Source organism: Aspergillus karnatakaensis (genome assembly GCF_047715665.1).
Source record: "Aspergillus karnatakaensis strain CBS 102800 unplaced genomic scaffold BJY04scaffold_10, whole genome shotgun sequence".
Classification (NCBI taxonomy): Eukaryota; Fungi; Ascomycota; class Eurotiomycetes; order Eurotiales; family Aspergillaceae; genus Aspergillus; species Aspergillus karnatakaensis.
The window spans coordinates 213,670-234,643 of NW_027395722.1; the positions used below are offsets into that span (position 1 = coordinate 213,670).

A 20,974-nucleotide genomic window follows, 5' to 3' on the forward strand; every position below is an offset into this window, starting at 1 on the left:
TCTTTCGCGGTGTCAGTGGATCAAGTGCCAGAGAGCCTCGATCCAGAGTCCAATACTTCATTACTTAGCCACCTTTGGCCTTTGGCCTTTGGCCCCTTTAGTCAATCCATCGGTACCTAGTACACCGTTACCAAGCTCACAAACACATTTTGGCCCCCTTTCAACTGCCTTGGCCATTTTATTTACCCTAATGGTTATAGGTAGCTCCGCCGGGCGGGCGCCGTCCACGGTGCTCCAATATACCGTCACGGCACCACCAATAGCTTCTGGTCCCCTTGATGGGGATCCATACCATGGGGGCCGAAACCCAAGCCTCCGAGAGGGCCAAGACCTCAGCGGAAAAAAGTGAAGTATACTGTACCTGCTATATGAAAGCTTGGCTGATGTAAATCTGACTCGTCTCTACTCTGTTACTTCCAGGACACACAAGAGGGATAGCTGGATTCTGGAAAATAAACGGTTAACCCAATCGGCATCGAGGATATAGGTTTCATTCTTCTAGGCAGAGAGTATATAAGGACACAGAAAGAGAACTAGATAACCCTTGTATCCAGACTCAATCCTGCCTATTCCCAAGTCTACTTTTCTTCCGAACACCAATTCATCTCTCTCTTCAAGATGAAGGCAACTATCCTCTCCGCTATCGGCACCCTCCTTGTGTCCGCCCCCCTCGCCCTTGCTGGAGATCTCTGCCTCTCCAGCGCGTGCACCCTTGCGCCCCCTGGCCAAGGTGGCTCCTGCGGATGGTATCAGATGTGGTCTCCAGGCGTCAATGTCTGCGGTCCCGGCACACAGGAGATAAGGTTAGTGCCGTGTCCCCTTTCATATATTGCCTTGTCTAGTCTCGCCCATCCTACAAGAGCCCCAAGAATTGAGGAACAAGAGAAATACCTAACACCGTTTCCCCACCAACAGGACAGGAGCAGCCGACAGTCTCGAACAATACCTCACTGAGCAGGGAGGGGTTATCCTCGACGACATCTGCGGGCATATGGTCGGGCTTTCCTGGGTCGACGGCCGGCCTGAGCTGTACGTTATCGATGTCGGAGGAGGCATGTCCTGGAATATCGGAGCAGAGAACGTTGCGAATACAGACCGTGCTACGGACTGCAACTACAGCGGCACCGACTGTGGCAACTCGGGCCCTATTTTCAAGGAGTGGTTTTGGCCGGATCTTCCCATTTGCTAGATTGCTACACTGCCTAGCATAGGAACAGTGTGTTTGAGGTTGTTGTGATGTTTTGATTGGGCCGTCCGACACGAGTGATCTAGCGACACTACCTAAGCGAGCGGGTAGTAAGAGACTATAGGGGTGATTCTCTTGGGGTATCCAACATAGCTAGTTTGTCAATGGATTTATCGCATTTCCCGTTACTACTCTTTGTCGATGAGTCTCAGAAGATCTCAAGACCTTATCAAGCCTTTACACAGGAGTCCCCTGGCCGTATCTCACTCCAGGGTGGTTCCTTAAGCTTCTGGAGTATTTCTAACTTCCTATAATCGCGCGACAGACCAAAGATATTGAGGATCAAGAAGACGGGGACCATCTGGTTTTGGAGCTCCTTGGTGGAACTGTTTGTCAAGAGAGTTCAATTAAGAGGGCTGTCATGCTGCAAAGAATGGTCTTAGAGTAGATGTAAGTGGGAAAATGCCATTTTTGCTGGATGAATCGATGTTGAAGCTCGCAGAGCTGTGGCGGAGGAGGCTGCAGTCGTGGTACTCGGCTTGTTTCACGGCCTGACCTTGGTATTCTGGGCCAAACTGGGGGCGTTCGAGTTTGATTTCGATGAAATGATTCTGGACTTGCGAGTATCCTGTAAACTGGAGGGTAGCGCCAGATGCTGCAGGTAAGCCAGTCGATGTGGGTATGCGACCCTGCGGCAGCTCCAATGACTTTAAGCATCCATTCGGCCGAATCGACAGCAGGATGACATGGGTGTTCATCATTTCGACAAGACCTTAAATAAGAACCAGGGAATTGTCGCCGATATCTCACAGAGTACACGGTGCAACCACCGGACTGAAGTAGGTGGAGACGGTCGATAAATTGTGCTAGATATTCTCCCACTGGACGATGACAGATGGGAAATCTATCCAAACTCCCTTCCGGTCAGGATTTGATGTACACGGATTTTACTTGAAAGGCTGCATCTATATGCCTGACTAAGCTACCTGGAGATTTCTGCGTCACCCACAGGGGGATCTGCAGTTACGCTCTGTCGGACCAATCTCAGGGCATTTTCCGGACCGATAATGCTGAGGCTGAGCGTTGGACACGAGCCTCTTGCCAGGAGCAAATATTTTAGCTATCTGCAAGGCTGTCGGACTGCAAAGCCGTCAAGAAACGCATCCTCAACCAACGGTCCCGAGCCATCTCGGGGTACCTGAACCAGCCGGCTTCCTCACGACCCACACCGGGCTGAATAATGTTAACAGCAAATGATTTGACCTGACTCCCGCTGCCCTTTGATGGGGATTAACTTTGCAGAAAGCTTAATGAAACGTGGGAAGTGGGTGAGCTGACCAAGGTTCTTGTGCGGGGACAGAAGAAGTCTGCCAGCTGAAAAAGAACTAACGGTCAATGGTCAATGGCCAATGGACAGGCAGACATCTGGAAGCGAAGGATAGCGTTTCGACGGTTGCTTGACTTTGGAGACAGCTTCTCCTAGCGTTGAAAAAGGTACGGCCCGGATGGCAGAAGGCATGCAGATTAATATTCACGGAACCTACATCCTGGAGGGGAAAGTGGAAGAAGACCTACTACTAAGTTACTATCATGGTGGTATATGCGAGTCATGGAGTGTCAACAGTAAGTAGTAAGTGAGTGGTGCAGGTGGGGGAGAGGGAGAGAGAGAATCTTCCAGCCAAGGGCGAAATGCGGGGTACCTAACCTACCTTTCAGTTCCTTCACAAACAACTTTGAACAAAACCAGACTATTGATTTATCCCCGTCGTACCTTTGTCCACTCTGCCCACACACTGCCAGTCTGCCACTCACCTTCTGTCATGACCTCTTGTTTGCTCCCCAGGTCCACTGTTCCATCTCTCTTCGCTTCTTAGACCCCCCTCCGCTGCAGTCTCCCCCCTTTACCCGATTTGACTCTTTCCTCCTTGATTGCTCCCCTCCACACTGCCGAGCACCTGGTGACTACCAACGTGCGCTGCGAGCTCCCACAATGTCCGAGCTCGAGCAGCCTCTGGACTTGAGCGCCTTTCAGAGAGGTAAGTCTGCTGCCAAAATAAAAATTCAGCTGACCTGCCACAAGCCTACCCCCGCTTTCGCTTTGTCTAACACGCTACAGCTCTCCAGGCTCTCGATGAGGAATTGGGAAAATTCGACTTTATCGTCGCCTTTGCTCCTATCAAATTGATAACCGCGGGCGGATTCCTCGCTGTCAATTACCTCAAAAACAGAGACACCACCAAGGATCTCAACTATCTTCTGGATCCGGAATGGGCGACGGACGAGGACATCAAAAAGCCTCTGGAGCAGGCCATCTCGCGCGTCGCCAAAAGTCTCCAAATCAGCGAACAGTGGGCAAATGAAGACATGGCACTCTATGTAACCAAGGAGACAAGGATACATTTGTTTCGCAAGGCGCTGAAGCAGGACATCGTGCTCTTCAGAGGCGACCATCTCATAATTCTCGCGGCGCCGATCAAGTGGGCCTTGAAGCGCAAGATCAGATGGATGTTTACACCAGGTCGGGATCGAAAGGTCGAGGTCGACATGAGCGATCTTCTCGCCATGCTCAAGTGCATTCGCGACCGGAAGGGCGGCCCACTCAACCGAGAGCACCTTCATACTCAGAATGTCAACTCTTTCGACGTTGTTCCGGATGCCGCGGGGATGGAACAGATTGCGGCTGCCTATCGGGAGAAATATAAAGACGAAATATTTGCCTGAGTTTGTGTGAGTTCCCAACGTCAAATACTTCCCATGCATGAGTTGATACGTGGACTCGAATTTTCCTGTTCATCCCTTTTTATTCTCACGCTCACAGTTATACACCCGCACTATCGTTCTTATTAGGTCGCGCATTGAACTAACACAACCAAACAGGCAGCAGCAGCGCAGGTGGAAGCACAAATTGTGGAACCGGCTAGAATAACCAGCTTTTTTTCACGCCCTTGAACGAGTAAAACACGCCCCTAATTATTGCGGCTCCCCCAACACCGCCCCCGATAGAACTACCTTGCGATTTAACGTCCCGAAGCGAATACCCGAGTTCGCTGCAGATTTGACCCTTGACGACTCAGATCGTGAATAGTTACGCCGCGCCCAATTGTCATGCACCGCTCCACCAAGGAATGCAACTTCCAAATGGGATGTGGACGGGATGGCTGTGAGGCACAGGCTGGAAGGAGCGAAGCATCTCCTGACTGGCCTATCTGAGGTCGTCGTCCATTTCCAGCGAAGGCAGGATTGCGCCTGCACGGAAGTGGCTTCTTACCACCGTGCCGTTTGGCTTCGGATATTTTGTGATTAGACTTGCATATGGTCTATGACTGATGGGATAGAAGCTGCCGGCTGGAAGAATGACCAATACATCACCACTCTTCAATCAGTTCCTAACATTTACTAGGTAAAATCGAAATCACAATCTCTCAATTCTCCTCAGTGCCTGAGATTCTCACCTAAGCTGTCAGTAGTTCAGACGATATCGCTTTTTTGGACGCAGGCCTTAATGCAGGCCCCCTTATGCGATAAGCTAACTCGATGACCTGGGAATCTCGAATGAGTCTATACTTCCGAGATGAGCCTCCAAGATGCACCTTCCCGCGCATGTACACGGGACAACCGGCAGGCTCGATGTAGCGGTTCCCGATAGGACGCGTGGTGCTGATAGCCAATCTCTTAGGCACACGGACCGGCTCGATCCCTTGAACTACTCATGTCGTGCTGTTCCTACCGCCCATTTTATCCGGTTGTAGATCAACGTTTAGCATTGCCACAACATCCTCCCAAACTCCGAAATGTCATGAGGGGATCCATATTGCTATAAGGTCACGTGGCAGCGTAACCTGGAGAATCCACCCGCGCGCGTCATCATCAATTCCTCTCTCCAATCTATAGACCCGACATCATCTTGTATTCTTAATCTCTTTTTCAAGCCACAATGTTTTCACCCCGGATAGCCCTTCGGGGCGTGTCCAGCCTCCGCACATTCTCAACCTCCCAACGACTCCTTCGCTCCGATCTCTCATTCCAAGTTTTCGGCCCGGAGAAGGAAGCCACGCGGAATCCGATTGTCTTCATGCATGGTCTTTTCGGCTCAAAGCAGAACAATCGGAGTATTAGCCGGTATTCTCCTTAAATTCCACTGCGACCTCAATGGAAGAAGACACTAACTAGATGTAGGGCTCTAGCACGTGATCTTAAACGTGAGGTTTACATTGTGGTTGGTCTTATTCTTAGTTGTGATATTCTACCCAGGATATTGACCTGGAACTGCCTGTTAGGATCTTCGCAACCACGGCAACTCCTTCCATGATCCGGAGCACAACTATTCCGCTATGGCCGATGACGTGGCTGGGTTTATTCACGAGAATAACTTGAGCAAGTGTGTTCTTATCGGTCACTCCATGTACGTCTGTCTGCTTAGCCTGAGCTCTTAGCCTCGCCTGGATCACTTGCACTTGTCAAGACAATTACTAACTCAACACACCCAGGGGCGCAAAGGCCGCCATGACCGTCGCCCTCAATGCCCCCGAGCTCGTCTCGGCTCTTATTCCTGTCGACAATGCGCCAGTGAGAGCAGCTCTCCGGACAGACTTCGGAAAGTACATCCGCGGCATGCAACAGGTCGAGTCCGCGCAGGTCTCAAAGCAATCTGATGCGGACAAGATTCTGCAGGATTACGAAGAAGTAAAAACCACCTCGACTACCACTTCATCCCACCTTACCTTACCTTTACCATGACACACAAGCTAATGCCCCACTCAGTCCCTTCCGATCCGGCAATTTCTCCTCACAAACCTCGTCCGCTCACCGGAAGATTCAACAATGAAGTTCCGCGTCCCGCTCTCAACCCTCGCGGAGTCACTCAAGGCTCTAGGTGATTTTCCCTTCACGGAACCAGGCTCTGTGCAATATAAAGGCCCAACGCTGGTTGTCAGGGGCACGAAGAGCCCTTATGTCTCTGATGACACGTTCCCAGCGATCAAGGGGTTCTTTCCGGACTCGAAGGTTGTGGACGTTGAGGCCGGGCATTGGGTTATTACAGAGAACCCAGAGGGGTTCAGGAAGGGTAAGTGTCTACTTCGTCATTAATCCGAGCATCCGGAGGCATTGGCTGATAGTGATTTCTTTAGCTGTTGTCGAATTCTTGCAAGAAACACCATAGGCAATATACGAGCTTGGGATAGAGGATTATTGATTAAGTTATGTGCTTTATTTATATTCTGGGCATAGAAGGAAGATAGACCGGCATGACACCTCCAAAATCAAAACATAAGGAGGACGTTGTACAGTGGATACATGAAAGAGAAAACCACATCTATTGCTTTGCTGCAACCATCATGACCTTCGTTATGTACCGACCAACGCCAAGGCCTGGTATTGATATGCAATGCATTCCATTCCGCGCCAGCCAAGAGCCGCATTTGAAGCAAGGGGTATTCGAACAGGGATAAATAGTACAAGACAGAAGACAAAAAAAGTAAGAGAGGAGGAAAAGAAGACAAAGTGCACAGCGATCCAGCCCACCGACACTTGGTAAAGGATTATAAATTGATGATACGTGAGAGAAACTTATGTGGGGTTTCTCCGAGTTACCTAGTCGTCGATTTGTATGACAGTTCCATCACCGTCCCGCTTTCTTTTCTTCTTCTTCTTCTTTCTCCTAGAGTCTGACCCTGCAACGGTTGGAGAGGCTGTCAAGGAGTTGGGAGTGGGCCCCGGGGTTCCCTCGTCGTCAGAGTATGCAGACGGATGCCGGCGCTTGATGTTTGTGCTCATGGAGGTGTCGATTCGGGCAGGTTTCGCTAACGGAGGACGCTGCACGGGAGCAGTCTTGGGAGTTCCATCACGAGGCTGTGAAGACCTATCCTCTGATAGGGCTGCTGACGGTTGCTTGTTTCTCCTCAGGCCACCAAGCTTCAGCTTCTCATTAGCCTCCATGATGTCTTTCTGCTTCTCTGAATAAGTGCGCTGCATTGCGCTCATTGTTTCGTCACCGGCAGAGCTTGTCTTTGATTGAATGAATCCCGAGCTCAGCTTCTCATACGCATTGCTGAGAGAAACCACGCGATTGTTTAGTGACTCGTGCCTGTCCAGGAGGTTTTTCAGAGAGTTTTGGTCCGCTTTACTATTTCCACACTGAGCCTCCAGGATGCTTTGTTTTTCCGCGAGGGATTGCAGATCGGACTGTATCTGCTGCAATAGGTCTGTCTGGCTTTGGAATTTGCCCCCCATGCTGCTTTGGTCTTCCGTAAGAGATTTTAGACCTGATTGTATCCCCTGAAAGTCTTCTGCAATTCGATTATGATAGGTGCTCTCCAGATGGGTTTGCTTTCCCATAAGGTTTTCAAGCTTCGAGTGTAGTTCACGAAGCTCCTCTGGAACCTTAGTCAAATAAGCCGTATCCATGCTCTTTTGTTTATCTGCTATAGAGCGCAGACTGGCCTGCATCCCCTGATATTCTGTTGGACTGAATGATTCGTACCGAGCTAGTAAGGGGCCGATTGAGTTTTGTATATTTTTTTGTTCGGTCCTTATAGCATCTAGTTCCCCCTTGAGCGTCAAGAAGGAATTTGCATGCGTTTCCAATTGCTGTAGCCTGCCCTTTAGAGGCGGTAGCTCTTTCATGATCTGATCGGCAGATGGGTACATTTCTTGTAAAGCCACAACCATGTGCTGGACGACCACTTCGGTAGTCATGTTGTTGTACCTTGCTTCCAAGGAATGCAAGGCATGGTTGATGGGTTCCACCAGATCCCGCTGCACGTCGATAAACAAGGCTTGCAATTTCGGCTCAACTGGATCGACTGCAATTGTCTTTGATACCTGCTTCAAATTTTCAGAGAGCTCTTTCTGGCCTTGCTGGGCCGAATCTAAAATCTTTTTCATATCTTCCATGTCCGCAAATACCATATCATCTTTAGTGCTTTGGATCTCTTCAAGTCCATCTAACCTGGTTTTGAGGGATAGCACATCTTTTTCTAGTTTTGGATTATTTGCGGGTTGGCCGTTGGGAAGTTGGTCTAGCTTTTGCTGGTAGGTTCTCAGGGTTTGATTAACCTGGTCAGGTAGCTGTGAGATCCGCTGGTAGCTAGACGTCAAGATATCAACCTTCTCGATCCACTTAGCTGTCTTTTGTTCTAGACGCTTGTAATCGTCTGAGAGCTCATTGACAGCTCTGTTCGCTTCAGAGGAAAGCCCTTCTTGTGGCTGTGTCGTTCTTTGTTCCAGCAGCTCAAGCCGTTTCGAGAATTCACTCATGTCAATTTTGAGACTTGAGAGCTCGCCCACGTCCTTTGTTAGAGCGGAGAGTTTCCCAAAGTCTTGCCTCAGAACTGAGATATCGTCAACATCCTTTTTTAGCGTTGTTAGATCATCAATACTCTTCTTCAGTGCCGGTAGATCGTCTATGCCCTTTTTCAGAGTCGACAGTTCGTTCAAATCCCTTTTCAAAGGCACCAGGTCAGTCTGTAATACGCCCAACGAGTGCGTGTAGCTTGCGAATGCCTTTTTCTGATTTTCCAGCGTAGTAGTCTGATGGGTTAGCTTAGTCTGAAGGTCTTCATTGTTGCGAAGCAGCGTATCAACATCTTCACGTAGGGTCGCGATCTGTTCAATGGCATTTTTAAGATCCCGCTGCAACTGCGGCACCTTCTCATCAGGCTTTGGGGGTTTCTGGGTGATAGATGCGGTCCATCTATCCCTGAGGTCGTCTAATAGACGCTGGCTCTGTCCTTCGTGTTGCTTAATTTTCGCATTGATGTTCATTAAGACTCTGTCTTCGTCAACTTGAGTTTGCCTGAAGAAGTCTACTGTTGCCGGAAATGCCGAGTTTCTCGCCTTTCGCAAGACGGCCTCAGTATTGCTCCGTCTGCTCTGTATTCTTTCTCTCTCGGACTTGTGTGTAGCTTCAAGTACGGCCGTCTGGACTAGTTCACTGAGCGTTTGGATGAACTGCTCACCACATGCATCGTCCTGTGCGTCGGTAGCTGCAGATCTCGGCTGTACAGGCTCTGAGGGCAGTCGCTGTATTTCATGTTGACTCAAGCGAGTAGATAGCGACGGTCGATTCTGAGGCCAATTCTGGGGCCGATTTTGAAGGCGGGGATCGCGTGACACCGGAGAGTCAACATCCATCTCAGTTCGTGGAAGAAGGCGACGCTCAATCTGTACAAAGGAAGAAGTTGTGTTACAAAAAGATCATGTAGATGGCAGAGAAGCGCGTAGCGAACTAGTACTTACGAAATTTATCCTTAACGGAAGTACATTTCTTTATTTGTAGGTCGGAGAATAGTGAAGCAGCAGGTGAATTGGAAAAGGGCGATACATGAATGAATCGTCCAAAGCAGCAAGGGCAGCAGAGTGAAGGGAAAGTGAAGTTTGATCTGGAAATTGAGACTCGCCTCGACCAATGTCTTGCTTCTTGCTTTGTTGCTACGGCGAACGCGTGGTGTGCCAAATTCTGCCGGGCGGTGGTTTATCTCAGCTTGTGCAGCTCTTGCGGCGCGGAAGCAATCAAGGCTTGCGACTAGACTCAGATTCAGCCTCTTTAGACTACCTCACGGCTTGATTGTTATTCAAAAGCGGGCATCGTCATTCTGAAAATCCAAAAATGGCTGCGGTAAGCTCGCACGACTCCTCCCTGACGACCTCTTTTTCTGATCCTCAAACCAGCCAATTTCTACCGTCGCGGAGTCCAAGGAGCTCCGGGGTCTGAATCTCATTGCTGCTCATTCACACATTAGGGGCCTCGGCGTCGATGCGGACTCTTTACAACCTAGATCAGCCTCTCAGGGCCTTGTGGGCCAAGAAAAGGCTCGAAAGGCGGCTGCCGTGATCCTTCAGATGGTCAAGGAAGGCAAGATCGCTGGACGTGCAGTCCTGATCGCAGGCCCGCCCAGTACAGGTAAAACAGCCCTTGCTATGGGCATGGCGCAATCCCTTGGCTCAGATGTGCCGTTCACAATGCTTGCGGCTTCCGAAATCTTCTCAATGGAGATGTCAAAGACAGAGGCTTTGACACAGGCTTTCCGTAAATCTATCGGGGTACGAATCAAGGAGGAGAGTGAGATCATCGAGGGTGAGGTGGTGGAGATTCAGATCGATCGAAGTGTCACTGGTGTAAGTGGTTCGGTGTTGGAAGCGACCAATCTGCCGTTGAATTTCACTGACTTATCCAGGGCAACAAACAAGGAAAACTCACGATCAAGACGACCGACATGGAGACGATTTACGACATGGGAACGAAGATGATCGATTCTATGACAAAGGAAAGGGTTATGGCTGGAGATATTATCTCGATCGACAAGTCGTCAGGCAAGATCACCAAGCTTGGACGCTCTTATGCCCGGTCTCGCGATTACGATGCGATGGGTGCCGATGTCAAGTTTGTCCAATGCCCCGAGGGAGAACTTCAGGTCCGGAAGGAGATTGTACACACGGTTAGCCTGCACGAGATTGATGTTATCAACTCCCGCTCGCAAGGTTTCTTGGCTCTTTTTTCCGGTGATACTGGTGAGATCAGAAGCGAGGTTAGGGATCAGATCAACACCAAGGTCGCAGAGTGGAAAGAGGAAGGCAAGGCAGAGATTATCCCGGGTGTTCTGTTCATCGATGAAGTACACATGCTCGACATCGAGTGCTATTCCTATATCAACCGAGCCCTTGAGGCCGAGCTCGCCCCCATTGTCATCATGGCCAGCAACCGCGGTAACTCCCGGATCCGGGGGACAACATACAGCTCTCCACACGGTCTTCCGCTCGATTTCCTTGACCGCGTGGTCATTGTGAGCACGCAGCCTTACTCCGGCGACGAGATCAGGCAAATTTTGGCAATCCGAGCTCAAGAGGAAGAGATCGACCTTTCTCCGGATGCACTGGCTCTTCTGACGAAAATCGGACAAGAATCCAACCTTAGATACGCCAGCAACATTATCACAACATCACATCTGCTCAGTCTGAAACGGAAAGCCAAGGAGGTCAGCGTTGATGACGTTCAACGGAGCTACCGGTTGTTCTATGACCCTGCTCGCAGTGTCAAGTTCGTCAACACCTACGAACAGCGCTTCATTGGCGACCAGGGGAACGTCAACTTCTCCGTCGCTAACGGGGACGCCATGGAAATTTCATAGACCCATTTTGCACTCTCATTAGAAATTCTTCTGGTGTTCATGGATGGAGTATTTGAAAGACACGACGAACCTTCCTTGGGCTGGGAAGAAGGGTGGTTATATCTGAAAAGCTGTCGTCTGATCTCGCAATTTTTCTAGCCTCATCGACTGATTAGTGTACGATAATACTGGCGCTTGTTTGCAGTTTCAATATGGGTATTTGATATCTGGGTTCTGATTTCTAGGTCTACATGATAAACGAGAAATAACTAAAGTTTCCATCATTTGGTATCTTCGTTGCTTGTTTGCCTGCCAATTGTTCGACGACCATTTTTATACAAATGTGGCATTACTATTCCAATTTCCAATATCATCCACTCTTTTGAACTCGACACCCTCGCCAAAATAACCAGCACCCCTCCATGACTCCATCGTCGGACCATCGTAAGGCCCATGTACAGCGCCACCATCACGGGCATCAGACCAGCGGTATTCCCACATCACGGGTCCGGTATCTTCAGTGTCTATAATCTGTGGGGGGTCGACCCATTCCTCGCCAGTCTCGCGGCGGTACTGCCTTGTGAGAATCTCGCGTTCAGTGTCGTAGATTTCAGCTTGTCCTCGTGCCATTAGGATATCAGCTGCCGCCGTAACGGCCTCAATCGTTTCTTTCCTGGCTACCTCCTTGGGATCATCTTCTGCCATTTCTGTATCTTCGTCACTCTTTGCCTGATTCTTCTTACGCTTCGTTTGCCATTTAGGCTTTTTGGGAGCGCCCTTTCCTATTCTCGCTAGTGCATCTAGTGCAGTCTCGCCGCGATGTAAGTGTGTAATAAGAGCCTTGAGCGCATCCGATGTCAAGACGCTATCATCCATGCGATCTCTCTCTTTCCTCGCAGCTTCTCTCTTTTCAGCGGCCTCCTTAGCAGCTCGGATTTCCTTCTTTGATACACCCTCCAGCCAAGTGTCATGCACGGCATCTGGATCCGCTGCCTTTCGAACGTAGTTCCCTTGCTCGTCAAATCGGCCTTCTTCCTGCTCAGTACGCATGTTGAACGCATCCAGCAAAGGCGCGTGCTTCTTGTTTGACCCGGCACCCAGCTCCTCGTCTATTCCGGACTCGACTCTCGCACGGTCCTCTTCAGCAACATCGCTCTCACTATCTTCTTCGTCGATATTTAGCTCGCCATCGCCTTGGGTCAGATCGACACGCAGCGTGCGGCCGCTCTTTGACGACGAGACCTGACCCTCAATTTCATCGTCGCGCAAGAATCGTACGTTCTTCTTGTTCTTCCGCAAGGCCTCATCCCCATCTACCTCCTCCTCACCAAAGTCTTCCTGTAGCTCTGCAAACATGTCGTCGTCGTCCTCTTCATGTTTTTCCTCGTTCTGCCGCGCTTTCGCAGAGGCCCGTCCGTCAAAGCCTTCATTGTCGCTGTCTGATTCGTAACCATCGAGGTTGACGGCTTTGCGGCGGACTTGTTGTCCACGGCGGCCAATCTCGTCTGCGTCTAGTACAGCATCATCGTCGATTGCGTCAGGCGCGAGAGTCGATGGGTTCCGGAGGTCAAATCGCGGTTTTTTGGAGGGACCGTCGTCTTCAGCTTCGTCTTGGTGGTGGGTGCGCGCATAGTCTTCGCCTGCCCGTTTTGGGCGCGGGAGTGAGGACGACATTTCTATCAAGTAGATTGAGTACGAATATCTTGCGTACGTGTTTGTAAGGAGCGAGAGAGTTAAGATTTCGAGCTCCCTGCTGTGCCTGTCTGGGGTCGGGACGGAAAATCGTTGTGGAGCCATGTGCGTCACTGCGGGCAATCAAAGACCTCCGCGCTCACTTCCGCAACCAACCACCTCTCTCTCACTAGAAGCTATCGCTCTGAGCCCAAGCCTCTCCTTACTCTGCCTGAAAGTGAGTACTGCTATTATTGTCTCTTACCATTCATTGAGACTCGGAAGTTCTATCCACAATCATGGTATGTATGAGCTATTTCCGATGCTGTTTACTGCGGCCTGAGCATCGGCTTACCAGATCAGTTTCGACCAGGCTACTGGGAGGACGATTCCATGGACGGAATGCTCAGACATGGAGCAACACGTCGCTTCGATGAGTACTACCGTTGTTACCCCGTCGCTATGATGCCTGGGCCGGAAAGAGAAAATGTGAACCACGGCGGCAAAGTCATCATGCCTCCCAGCGCCCTAGACAAGTTGACTCGACTACATATCACATATCCTATGCTTTTTGAGTTGCACAACGGTGCAAAGGAGAAGATGTCGCATGCTGGTGTGCTGGAGTTTATCGCTGAAGAGGGCAAGATTTACCTACCATACTGGGTAAGCTGTTGACTGGTTGCCTCAGCTTGCTCGCGCTAACATTTACCGTCTCTAGCTAATGCAAACACTTCTCCTCGAACCCGGCGATCTAGTACAAGTCAAATCGACAGACCTTCCACCTGGCCGATTTATCAAACTTCAAGCACAATCTACCTCCTTCCTGGATATCAGCGACCCAAAGGCGGTTCTCGAAAACGCTTTCCGAAATTTCTCTTGTCTAACAAAGGATGATATTTTTACATTCGCCTATAATGACCAAGTTTATGAGATGGCCGTGCTGGAAACGAAGCCTGCAAACGAGACAAGTGCTATATCTGTCCTGGAGACCGATCTGGAAGTCGATTTCGCGCCGCCTGTTGGATACGAGGAGCCGCAACGCCCAAGCGGGACGAGCACACCAGGCAGCGTTGTCAGCGGGAGGCTTCCGGCTGGCGGGCTTCTTCATTCACACGGGGGCATGGCTCAGGCGATCAACTATGCAGCTATAGCTCCAGAGTCTACTGACGTTGCTGCGGGTGCACGGGCAGTGTCATCGAACTTTTTGTCTAGCGGCCACCGTCTAAATGCTAAGAAGGGCAGCAAGACTCCGACACCAACAGCGTCCACACCTACGCCTGGAGCGACAAATCCTCAGCATCCACCCCCAGTCAGACGAACGAATGGCCCACAACCACTGCGTTTGCCACCCAACCAGCTCTTCTTTGGTTATGCTATTAAACCCGTACAGAAACGGGACGGAACTGGAAACGCTGTTGATCAGGATAAGCCTCGGTTCCAGGGCACCGGTCAGTCTCTGCGCGGCAAAAAGAAAGGTATAGAAGACTCCTCTACGCCCACTTGAAGCTATAATAGAATAATGAATACTCCATCCGTCACTTGGACATGCATAACGGGGCCTTTTTCTTCTCTGGGCTTGGGGTAATTTGCGTCTAGAATGGCATAATATGACATTAACAAAACGTTTCTACATTATCCGAAGTTGTCTATTACCTGTATCGTAATATCCGTCTATCCTCACTGATACGCCCGGCCGAACTGAATGGGAGGAGTAACCTTGACGCCGAATTTCCTGGCAGCGTTAACCACCCAATCCGGTTCGCGCAGGAACTGCCGCGCCATCAACACAGCATCAGCTTTGGGCTCTGAGCCTGACAACATGGACTCTGCACGATGAGCCTCATCTGCATCTGCCCCCTGGACAATCTCAGAAGCCGCCTCGGCCTGTGTAATAAGTCCAACAGCTCCAACAAGCGTCTTAGCACCAGCAGCCTTGATCTCCTTGCGCAGCTGTCCAGCCAGTTTGATCTGATAGTCGGTAAATGTATGGAACTTCTGATCCTTGTGGTTGCCTCCAGAGCTGACATCCAAGAAGTCCACCCCAATCTCAGGCAGATATTTGAGAAGCTCAATGCTAGCATTGATGTCCCAGGTCCCCCGCTCCTCAGCAATCGGCTGCCCCTCAAGCCACTCCGTTGCACTGATCCGCAAGAATAGCGGCAGTCCCTCCGGCACAACGCCCCTGATCGCTGTGGCAATCTCCGTCAGAAACCTGATCCGGTTCTCGAAGCTTCCTCCATACTTATCTGTGCGCTGGTTCGTGATGGGGCTCAGGAACTGGTTCACCAAATACCCGTGCGCACCATGAATTTCAATAACATCGACGCCAGCCTTGACAGCTAGCTCTGCACTCTTCGCAAATGCCCGTACAACTTCCTCCACCTCTTCCGTGCTCAACTCCCTAGGGGCCCAGTACGACACACCACCTTCCACCCAAACATACTCCTCCCCGCCACTTGGCGCAACAACATTCTCCGGCCATCCACCCACACTCTTATCAGCCTTGAGACTCCTCACCCCCTTGGCGGACGCCAACCAAGGCGCAACGGTACTCGCCTTCCTCCCCGCATGCGCAAGCTGAATTCCCGCCTTGCCGCCTTGCGAATGTATAAAGTCCACAACACGCTTTAGACCCTTAAACTGCTCCGAGTCCGTCCCCTCCTGCCACAATCCAGAATCATTAGGGGAGATCCGGCCGTTTGGCTGCACAGCCGTCGCTTCAATAATCACCAGCCCTGCGCCCTTGAGCGCGAGGTGGCCGAGATGGCTGATGTGGAAATCTGTTAGGGCGCCGACGAAAGGCGAAAATGGGTCTGAGACTGTCGAATACATGCACATCGGCGCGACAAAGACACGGTTCTTGAGTGTCACGTCGCGGATCTTGAGTGGACGGAAGAGAGTTGGTGTGTCTTTACTGTCTGCATCAACTGCTGCGCCGGGGTTGGAGGCTGGTGTGAAGTAGGGGATTCCCTCAGCGCCGATGTTGGCAGGGGAAGGTGCGGTCGCGAGGTCGGAGGATGCCATTGCGGGATGGATCAATCCGTGTACTGCCTGGGGCTGTGAGGTGGACTAGAAGTGTTGAGAGTTGATCGATAATGTTTCCGAATTGTGGAATCGCATTATTTATATACTTCGGTCGTATACCCACGCTGACAAATCATGATGCGATCGTCTCTATACGATCAGATGAAATGCTTCGTATGTCCATGTTCGGTTCGACCTTGAAGAGACCTTATAGGTGCAATGATGGAGTGATCTTGGGCTCGTATCGACTAAGTTTACTAGCCAGGGCAAGTAAATAGCCAGGGTCGCTCCGCATTGACCTCCGAGAGGCATATTTCTAAGCTTCACGAACGCCTGACGCCACCAACGTATGTCTTCGCGAAAGACGATATGGAGTGCGTCGCCTCAGACACAATTACTGAGCAAAACGAATCTTGCGTCCGGGGTCATCATTAATCATCAATTTCACGTCAAAATATGTACACTGAACGCAAGAGTTACCGACCTCGGCGAACTCGCCGAGTACCCCGCGAGTTTCCTCATACCTAGCCTAGGCTGCTAGGCAAATAGCCGAAAAACAGAAACAGAGTCATTCAAGGACAGACATCTCGTTAACCGCCAGCAACAACTAAAGTTCCATGTCGGCAACGCAGTTGCTCGCAATGCGCCAGATCTTTGATATTGAGTACCATCTCGCGCCACCCTCAAGGCTGCTCTCCTTCTAAAATCCCGGAAAAGACCTAGTTGTCTGCATCCAAAAGAGGCGGCACATTTTCAAGCAGATACTCGACGATCGCATCAGGCCCGCGCTCAACCTGCAGCCCCTGCGGAATCGCATGAAGCTTGATATTGGGCTTGATGCTGCGCGCGATGGAGTGGATCTGTTGTGCTTCCTCGGGCGACCACATTGAGGCGGAGAACTATATCCTCGTTAGCAGCGACTCGAATCATTCAGTCTGAGATAGAGAGAGAATGTCCAGCGTGGGAAAAGTATACCAAGACGTCAGGCTGGTGTTCAGTGACTTTCGGGGCGACTTGTTCGATGTCTGTTATTGAGATGTTAGCTTTCACGACATTATTCGATGCGCAGCTGGACTATGATAAGCAGGTACATACTCTCGCAATTATCAACATGGACAATGGTATATTGGTCCTTGAGAGCTTCGACTAGACGGCCGATGAGGCGCTTCGCGCGCTCGGGGGCCGTATTAACGGTGACGAGGGTGAAGGGGCCTTTTGGGGCAGACATTGTGGTATTCTTGTACAGAACGTATCAAGCAAAGAAAAGGCCGACTCGAGAATGTAGCTATTATCTTTAATGCTTTTGAATGTTGGTTGGAGTTCAGATGATGGACTGACTCCCTGGGGAAAGATAGAGTAGTTACATCCCACTCCAATTCCCACATCCCCACAATCCTCCCCACAATCAGGAGCCCATATTGGCATATGTGCTCTCCCCAGGCACGAGAATCAACTTGCTGTCAGGCTATAGCTTCACAAGAAGGGTTGTAGATGCATATATCTGTTCAAGATACGCTTGTCTAGCTCTAGTCAGTATCAGTATAGACCCACTGTCGTGAGATTCATAGACCTGTAAAATGCCGCCGTTAAATTGTGGATGGGTATAGATTTACCCTCTGCGGGCAAAATCACATCCGCTGGTATCGCGAATTTCTTTGTAGAACTTCGCAGCGGATGATAATGAGCATTCCACGCAGAATTCTCAGACTTTCTAGAAGATATAAGAGTCTACCTCAGGCAGTGCCTAGGATAGGACTGAGCAATTCAAAGCCCGGGGGCATTTCCGGAGCCAAGGAGTCAGCAACAATAAGCTCCCCTGCCAAGTTCCCGACGTTTCTTACTTTGGCCTCATCTCGGCCAGCCGACCAGGATCCCGAGATCGGGTGGTCTGATCCTACAGCCCTGCAATTTCGCACCAGATTATGTGCTGCAAGGACGCTAGCCAGCTGCAAAGTAAGTGTTTATCCGTCAAGAATTCTTAATAAACCCCAATTGATCTGGATACTTGTCTCTCCTTCTATTCTGTCTCTATTCCTAGCTACTGCTCTATGTCTAGACGCCTACCTGACCTCAGTTTTTGATTACCATCCACCTCACCCGCATACTAATTTGACGGCATAAAATTTAGACACACACCTACTCCTTCGCAACCGGTCGGAACGAGCGTCCCTTGAATTGCAAGAAGATTGTTGGCAAAACACTGGCTCCAACCATCAATGCCACGCAGACACCAGCGCTCGCAGCAATACCGACGTTCTCGAACATTCCCGGAAACCTGCTTACCTGTTAGCGAAAGCGATGTGGGAAAACTACACGAGGACGGAACATACCAGAACGGCCCCAGGAAGCCCCAAATCTGACGGACAAACGTGATACACACACCGACGCTAGAAGCATCTTCGGGGTGGCAATCCACCGCATAGGTGATAAGGACGGTTGTCACCAATTGGTTACCGGCAGCTCCGATAGCAATGCCAATGATTGGAGCAACGTTCCACTGTCCTTGCTTGGCCTTCTCAGTGCACACCAAAAAAACGATAATACCAACAATGGAACAGGTATAACCGAGATAGCTGAGCCAGAGACGGAACTCAGGCTCCGGCTTGCGCTGAGACTTTTTGGCGCGCATGTTCATCCAAAGATCGGATGTGCGGCCACCTAGCTGCTCGCCGATAAGTGAACCGATGATAGGACCCAAGAATTGCAGACCTAATTGCTCGGTGTTGAGCTCGAATTTTTCCTGCAACAAGAGCGGCACCTCGACGGTAGCCAAGACGTTGCTCAGAAGGAAAATCATCGAGTACGCTGCAGCAGGTACCATGACACACGGACGGAAGCACAATCCTAGCGGTTTGATGAACTCGGACCAGTGAATAGGAGTTCGATCAATCCGACGGATTTTAAGATACTCTCTCTTCCATGCGGGCTCTTTGGGGTCCTCATTTCCGCCAATGTATCGCGTTTCAGGACCCAGAAAAAGGTAAAGAATAAATTGGACTCCGTTAACCTGTCCTGTTATTAGAAAATGTGCTGAGAAGCAGGGAATACCCGGAAAGAAGCTTACGATCGCCAGGACCCAATAAATCCAGATATACCCAGCGCGGTAAGTCACAAAGCCAAAAATAAAAGGTCCGCACGGAATACCAAGTGTGAGGAGCAGAGTCCAGACACCCATGTACTTTGCTCGATCCTTCTTGAAAAATGTTTCCATCACGACACCACTACCGATCGCTATTGAACAGAATCAGAACCGCACATTTGTTAGAGTAGCTCATTACATACCTGAAGCAGGGGAGATGAAGAATGCCTGCAAGGCTCTGCAAGCGGCAGTTGAGGCATAGTCTGGAGACTTTGCACACCCGACATTGCAGACCAAACTACAAATCAAGGAAAGAAGAAAAATCGGACGGCGTCCATATCGATTCGAAAGCGGCTTCCAAAATAGAGGAGCACCACCCAGGATGGCAATTTGTAAGGACGTTAAATACGTCACTTGATGAAGACTAACGCCGAAGTCTTCAGCGATAAGTGCATAAGCAGGGATGATACCCGCGGCAGCAAATGTTCCCATGCATGCGTGGAAGGCTACTAGAATGAGATTTGCGACTTTCTAGATGGAATGAAAGTCAGCTAGAGCATCACTGGATCCCATGACACGAAACACTCACCTTCCACGATGGCCAGTTGTAAGGATCCGCAGGGTCCATGCTGGGGATGGGATCTAGCTCCAGAGTACCATGACGCTCCATGAGAAAATCACGGTGTGCCGGTGAGAGACGAGAGGCTAGTATGTCCGAGTATTTTGACGGTATACCGGTCTCTGTGCTCTCTACTAGGTCAACCCCATTCTTTGGCAGTTGTTGAGAGTTCTCCGTCTCTGGAGCCCCCTCCACATCGTAGGTAGGTTGCATTTCCATAGATGCAGACATCTTGAATGAGTATAAAGAGGAGTCACTTGAAGTTTCAGGAATACTCTGCTGCTGAAAGCTGACTCCCTTCGAGGAATACTCAGGGTGTCAAGACAGGAGCGGTTTCGATCACGACCCTGGGTGCTAGAAGGAATAAGAAGAAGTGTTGTGAGACTGACGTTTCTAAGCAAGGACCCAAGCCTCCTTCACCGGATGCTGAAGGGGTCGGATTTCCCGATCTCTGCTGGGGAATGGCTAGCTGGCCTATCACGGCCGTATGGTTACAGGTGTTCTCCCCGGGGGGTATCTGCCTTTGTGGACCCGTGCTTACTCCAGCCTGTTGGGGAAAATCTCGCGGAGAGCGTGACATGGGGGTCTCCATCGCATCGGCGAGTCAGATATCACATTTCCGCACTATTGTGGATGCCCTGGGCAATACGGCCGAGGCTTTTGCCGCTGACGAGGCCTTGGAGCGATTATGGAACCTATTCCGAATGACTAGTGGCCCGAATTGCCATCTCGGGGTAGGATTGTTTTGAGAAGCGAATCATTGGTTTTGGACGCTCGGCTAAAAAGGGGAGTAGCCACGGTACGAATCAGCATTGAGCCATGAGAACGCTCGGCTTTCGACCTATCGGAGCCATAAGTGATTGAAATGTGATAGACGGCAGGACGTTGTGAAGAAAGTCAATGTAGGCTGGAGAGGCCGACGATCGATGTCGAAAGGACCACTGAGAGAGGATGATGGACACAACTAGGCGAGATTGACAGGTGCCAGTCCCCATGCAGACTTGAATCAGCGTAGATGCTGACAACCTTGCGTAAGGACTCTAAGGAGGGCATCACCGCATACCGTGATACTGGATTCGGGACCAATCCCGACGGAAGAGAGTACAAAATTGACCTCCGGAATCCGAAACCGTAGCCGAAGCATGCCAAGCAGCGATTCCAAGCGAAGAGACAAGCATCAAACCCGATGAAGAAAGGAGAGAAAGTCGGGAGCAAAGTCGGCACTTGGAAAAGGCGAAGGCGCCAAGAGATTCAGCCATCGAGAACGCCACGCCTTCCCACAGCCCCCA

At 50.5% G+C, this 20,974-nt stretch overlaps 11 protein-coding genes across 11 annotated transcripts; 6 read left to right on the forward strand and 5 right to left on the reverse strand.

Moving 5' to 3' along the window:
* Nucleotides 1–618: 618 nt before the first annotated feature.
* BJY04DRAFT_215358 (uncharacterized protein) lies at nucleotides 619–1,189 on the forward strand (the record flags this gene model as incomplete). Its single annotated transcript, XM_073715454.1, has 2 exons — nucleotides 619–803; nucleotides 916–1,189. The coding sequence occupies 2 exons, from the start codon at nucleotides 619–621 to the stop codon at nucleotides 1,187–1,189; spliced, it is 459 nt and encodes a 152-aa protein (XP_073574202.1).
* Nucleotides 1,190–3,176: 1,987 nt separating this feature from the next.
* BJY04DRAFT_215359 (uncharacterized protein) lies at nucleotides 3,177–3,907 on the forward strand (the record flags this gene model as incomplete). Its single annotated transcript, XM_073715455.1, has 2 exons — nucleotides 3,177–3,222; nucleotides 3,303–3,907. 2 exons carry the CDS (start codon nucleotides 3,177–3,179, stop codon nucleotides 3,905–3,907), a joined length of 651 nt encoding a protein of 216 aa, XP_073574203.1.
* A 631-nt stretch (nucleotides 3,908–4,538) lies between these two features.
* Nucleotides 4,539–6,563, forward strand: BJY04DRAFT_7726 (putative alpha/beta hydrolase). Its single transcript, XM_073721040.1, has 6 exons — nucleotides 4,539–5,305; nucleotides 5,363–5,402; nucleotides 5,464–5,588; nucleotides 5,674–5,869; nucleotides 5,948–6,251; nucleotides 6,316–6,563. Exons 1-6 carry the CDS (start codon nucleotides 5,121–5,123, stop codon nucleotides 6,345–6,347), a joined length of 882 nt encoding a protein of 293 aa, XP_073574204.1. The 5' UTR covers nucleotides 4,539–5,120; the 3' UTR covers nucleotides 6,348–6,563.
* BJY04DRAFT_7634 (uncharacterized protein) lies at nucleotides 6,564–9,416 on the reverse strand. The gene has a single exon (XM_073721022.1). The coding sequence runs from the start codon at nucleotides 9,317–9,319 to the stop codon at nucleotides 6,779–6,781; it is 2,541 nt and encodes an 846-aa protein (XP_073574205.1). The 5' UTR covers nucleotides 9,320–9,416; the 3' UTR covers nucleotides 6,564–6,778.
* On the forward strand, nucleotides 9,358–11,469 carry rvb2 (RuvB family ATP-dependent DNA helicase reptin). Its single transcript, XM_073721038.1, has 3 exons — nucleotides 9,358–9,803; nucleotides 9,857–10,303; nucleotides 10,363–11,469. Exons 1-3 carry the CDS (start codon nucleotides 9,795–9,797, stop codon nucleotides 11,311–11,313), a joined length of 1,407 nt encoding a protein of 468 aa, XP_073574206.1. The 5' UTR covers nucleotides 9,358–9,794; the 3' UTR covers nucleotides 11,314–11,469.
* Nucleotides 11,470–11,625: 156 nt separating this feature from the next.
* BJY04DRAFT_215363 (GYF domain-containing protein) lies at nucleotides 11,626–12,966 on the reverse strand (the record flags this gene model as incomplete). Its single annotated transcript, XM_073715456.1, has 1 exon — nucleotides 11,626–12,966. One exon carries the CDS (start codon nucleotides 12,964–12,966, stop codon nucleotides 11,626–11,628), a length of 1,341 nt encoding a protein of 446 aa, XP_073574207.1.
* A 172-nt stretch (nucleotides 12,967–13,138) lies between these two features.
* On the forward strand, nucleotides 13,139–14,565 carry BJY04DRAFT_7706 (polyubiquitin-binding protein UFD1). Its single transcript, XM_073721039.1, has 3 exons — nucleotides 13,139–13,265; nucleotides 13,327–13,626; nucleotides 13,682–14,565. The coding sequence occupies exons 1-3, from the start codon at nucleotides 13,263–13,265 to the stop codon at nucleotides 14,465–14,467; spliced, it is 1,089 nt and encodes a 362-aa protein (XP_073574208.1). The 5' UTR covers nucleotides 13,139–13,262; the 3' UTR covers nucleotides 14,468–14,565.
* A 1-nt stretch (nucleotide 14,566) lies between these two features.
* BJY04DRAFT_7611 (NADH:flavin oxidoreductase/NADH oxidase) lies at nucleotides 14,567–16,091 on the reverse strand. Its single transcript, XM_073721017.1, has one exon. The coding sequence runs from the start codon at nucleotides 15,985–15,987 to the stop codon at nucleotides 14,641–14,643; it is 1,347 nt and encodes a 448-aa protein (XP_073574209.1). The 5' UTR covers nucleotides 15,988–16,091; the 3' UTR covers nucleotides 14,567–14,640.
* A 526-nt stretch (nucleotides 16,092–16,617) lies between these two features.
* BJY04DRAFT_7665 (uncharacterized protein) lies at nucleotides 16,618–17,415 on the reverse strand. Its single transcript, XM_073721033.1, has 3 exons — nucleotides 17,083–17,415; nucleotides 16,963–17,012; nucleotides 16,618–16,886 (listed from the first exon to the last, which is right to left on the reverse strand). The coding sequence occupies exons 1-3, from the start codon at nucleotides 17,213–17,215 to the stop codon at nucleotides 16,707–16,709; spliced, it is 363 nt and encodes a 120-aa protein (XP_073574210.1). The 5' UTR covers nucleotides 17,216–17,415; the 3' UTR covers nucleotides 16,618–16,706.
* A 549-nt stretch (nucleotides 17,416–17,964) lies between these two features.
* BJY04DRAFT_182399 (putative MFS transporter) lies at nucleotides 17,965–20,635 on the reverse strand. Its single transcript, XM_073710326.1, has 5 exons — nucleotides 19,656–20,635; nucleotides 19,270–19,597; nucleotides 19,052–19,218; nucleotides 18,318–18,994; nucleotides 17,965–18,262 (listed from the first exon to the last, which is right to left on the reverse strand). Exons 1-5 carry the CDS (start codon nucleotides 19,914–19,916, stop codon nucleotides 18,124–18,126), a joined length of 1,572 nt encoding a protein of 523 aa, XP_073574211.1. The 5' UTR covers nucleotides 19,917–20,635; the 3' UTR covers nucleotides 17,965–18,123.
* BJY04DRAFT_7853 (uncharacterized protein) lies at nucleotides 20,032–20,586 on the forward strand. Its single transcript, XM_073721075.1, has one exon. It carries the CDS (start codon nucleotides 20,147–20,149, stop codon nucleotides 20,432–20,434), a length of 288 nt encoding a protein of 95 aa, XP_073574212.1. The 5' UTR covers nucleotides 20,032–20,146; the 3' UTR covers nucleotides 20,435–20,586.
* Nucleotides 20,636–20,974: the final 339 nt, after the last annotated feature.

What these genes read in the sequence shown, in the direction of transcription:
- BJY04DRAFT_7706 (XM_073721039.1), top strand. An exon ending in AGATTTACCTACCATACTGG is followed by an intron (nt 13,627 to 13,681) that starts GTAAGCTGTTGA and finishes TACCGTCTCTAG; the next exon opens with CTAATGCAAACACTTCTCCT.
- rvb2 (XM_073721038.1), top strand. An exon ending in TCGATCGAAGTGTCACTGGT is followed by an intron (nt 10,304 to 10,362) that starts GTAAGTGGTTCG and finishes TGACTTATCCAG; the next exon opens with GGCAACAAACAAGGAAAACT.
- BJY04DRAFT_7665 (XM_073721033.1), bottom strand. Translation starts at nt 17,215, where the DNA reads ATGTCTGCCCCAAAAGGCCCCTTCACCCTCGTCACCGTTAATACGGCC. An exon ending in CCATGTTGATAATTGCGAGA is followed by an intron (nt 17,013 to 17,082) that starts GTATGTACCTGC and finishes TCTCAATAACAG; the next exon opens with ACATCGAACAAGTCGCCCCG. An exon ending in AACACCAGCCTGACGTCTTG is followed by an intron (nt 16,887 to 16,962) that starts GTATACTTTTCC and finishes ACGAGGATATAG; the next exon opens with TTCTCCGCCTCAATGTGGTC.
- BJY04DRAFT_7853 (XM_073721075.1), top strand. Translation starts at nt 20,147, where the DNA reads ATGGCTAGCTGGCCTATCACGGCCGTATGGTTACAGGTGTTCTCCCCG.
- BJY04DRAFT_7611 (XM_073721017.1), bottom strand. Translation starts at nt 15,987, where the DNA reads ATGGCATCCTCCGACCTCGCGACCGCACCTTCCCCTGCCAACATCGGC.
- BJY04DRAFT_7726 (XM_073721040.1), top strand. Translation starts at nt 5,121, where the DNA reads ATGTTTTCACCCCGGATAGCCCTTCGGGGCGTGTCCAGCCTCCGCACA. An exon ending in AACGTGAGGTTTACATTGTG is followed by an intron (nt 5,403 to 5,463) that starts GTTGGTCTTATT and finishes ACTGCCTGTTAG; the next exon opens with GATCTTCGCAACCACGGCAA. An exon ending in CCCAGAGGGGTTCAGGAAGG is followed by an intron (nt 6,252 to 6,315) that starts GTAAGTGTCTAC and finishes TGATTTCTTTAG; the next exon opens with CTGTTGTCGAATTCTTGCAA.
- BJY04DRAFT_182399 (XM_073710326.1), bottom strand. Translation starts at nt 19,916, where the DNA reads ATGTCTGCATCTATGGAAATGCAACCTACCTACGATGTGGAGGGGGCT. An exon ending in ACAACTGGCCATCGTGGAAG is followed by an intron (nt 19,598 to 19,655) that starts GTGAGTGTTTCG and finishes CATTCCATCTAG; the next exon opens with AAAGTCGCAAATCTCATTCT. An exon ending in TTTATTGGGTCCTGGCGATC is followed by an intron (nt 18,995 to 19,051) that starts GTAAGCTTCTTT and finishes ATAACAGGACAG; the next exon opens with GTTAACGGAGTCCAATTTAT.
- BJY04DRAFT_7634 (XM_073721022.1), bottom strand. Translation starts at nt 9,319, where the DNA reads ATGGATGTTGACTCTCCGGTGTCACGCGATCCCCGCCTTCAAAATCGG.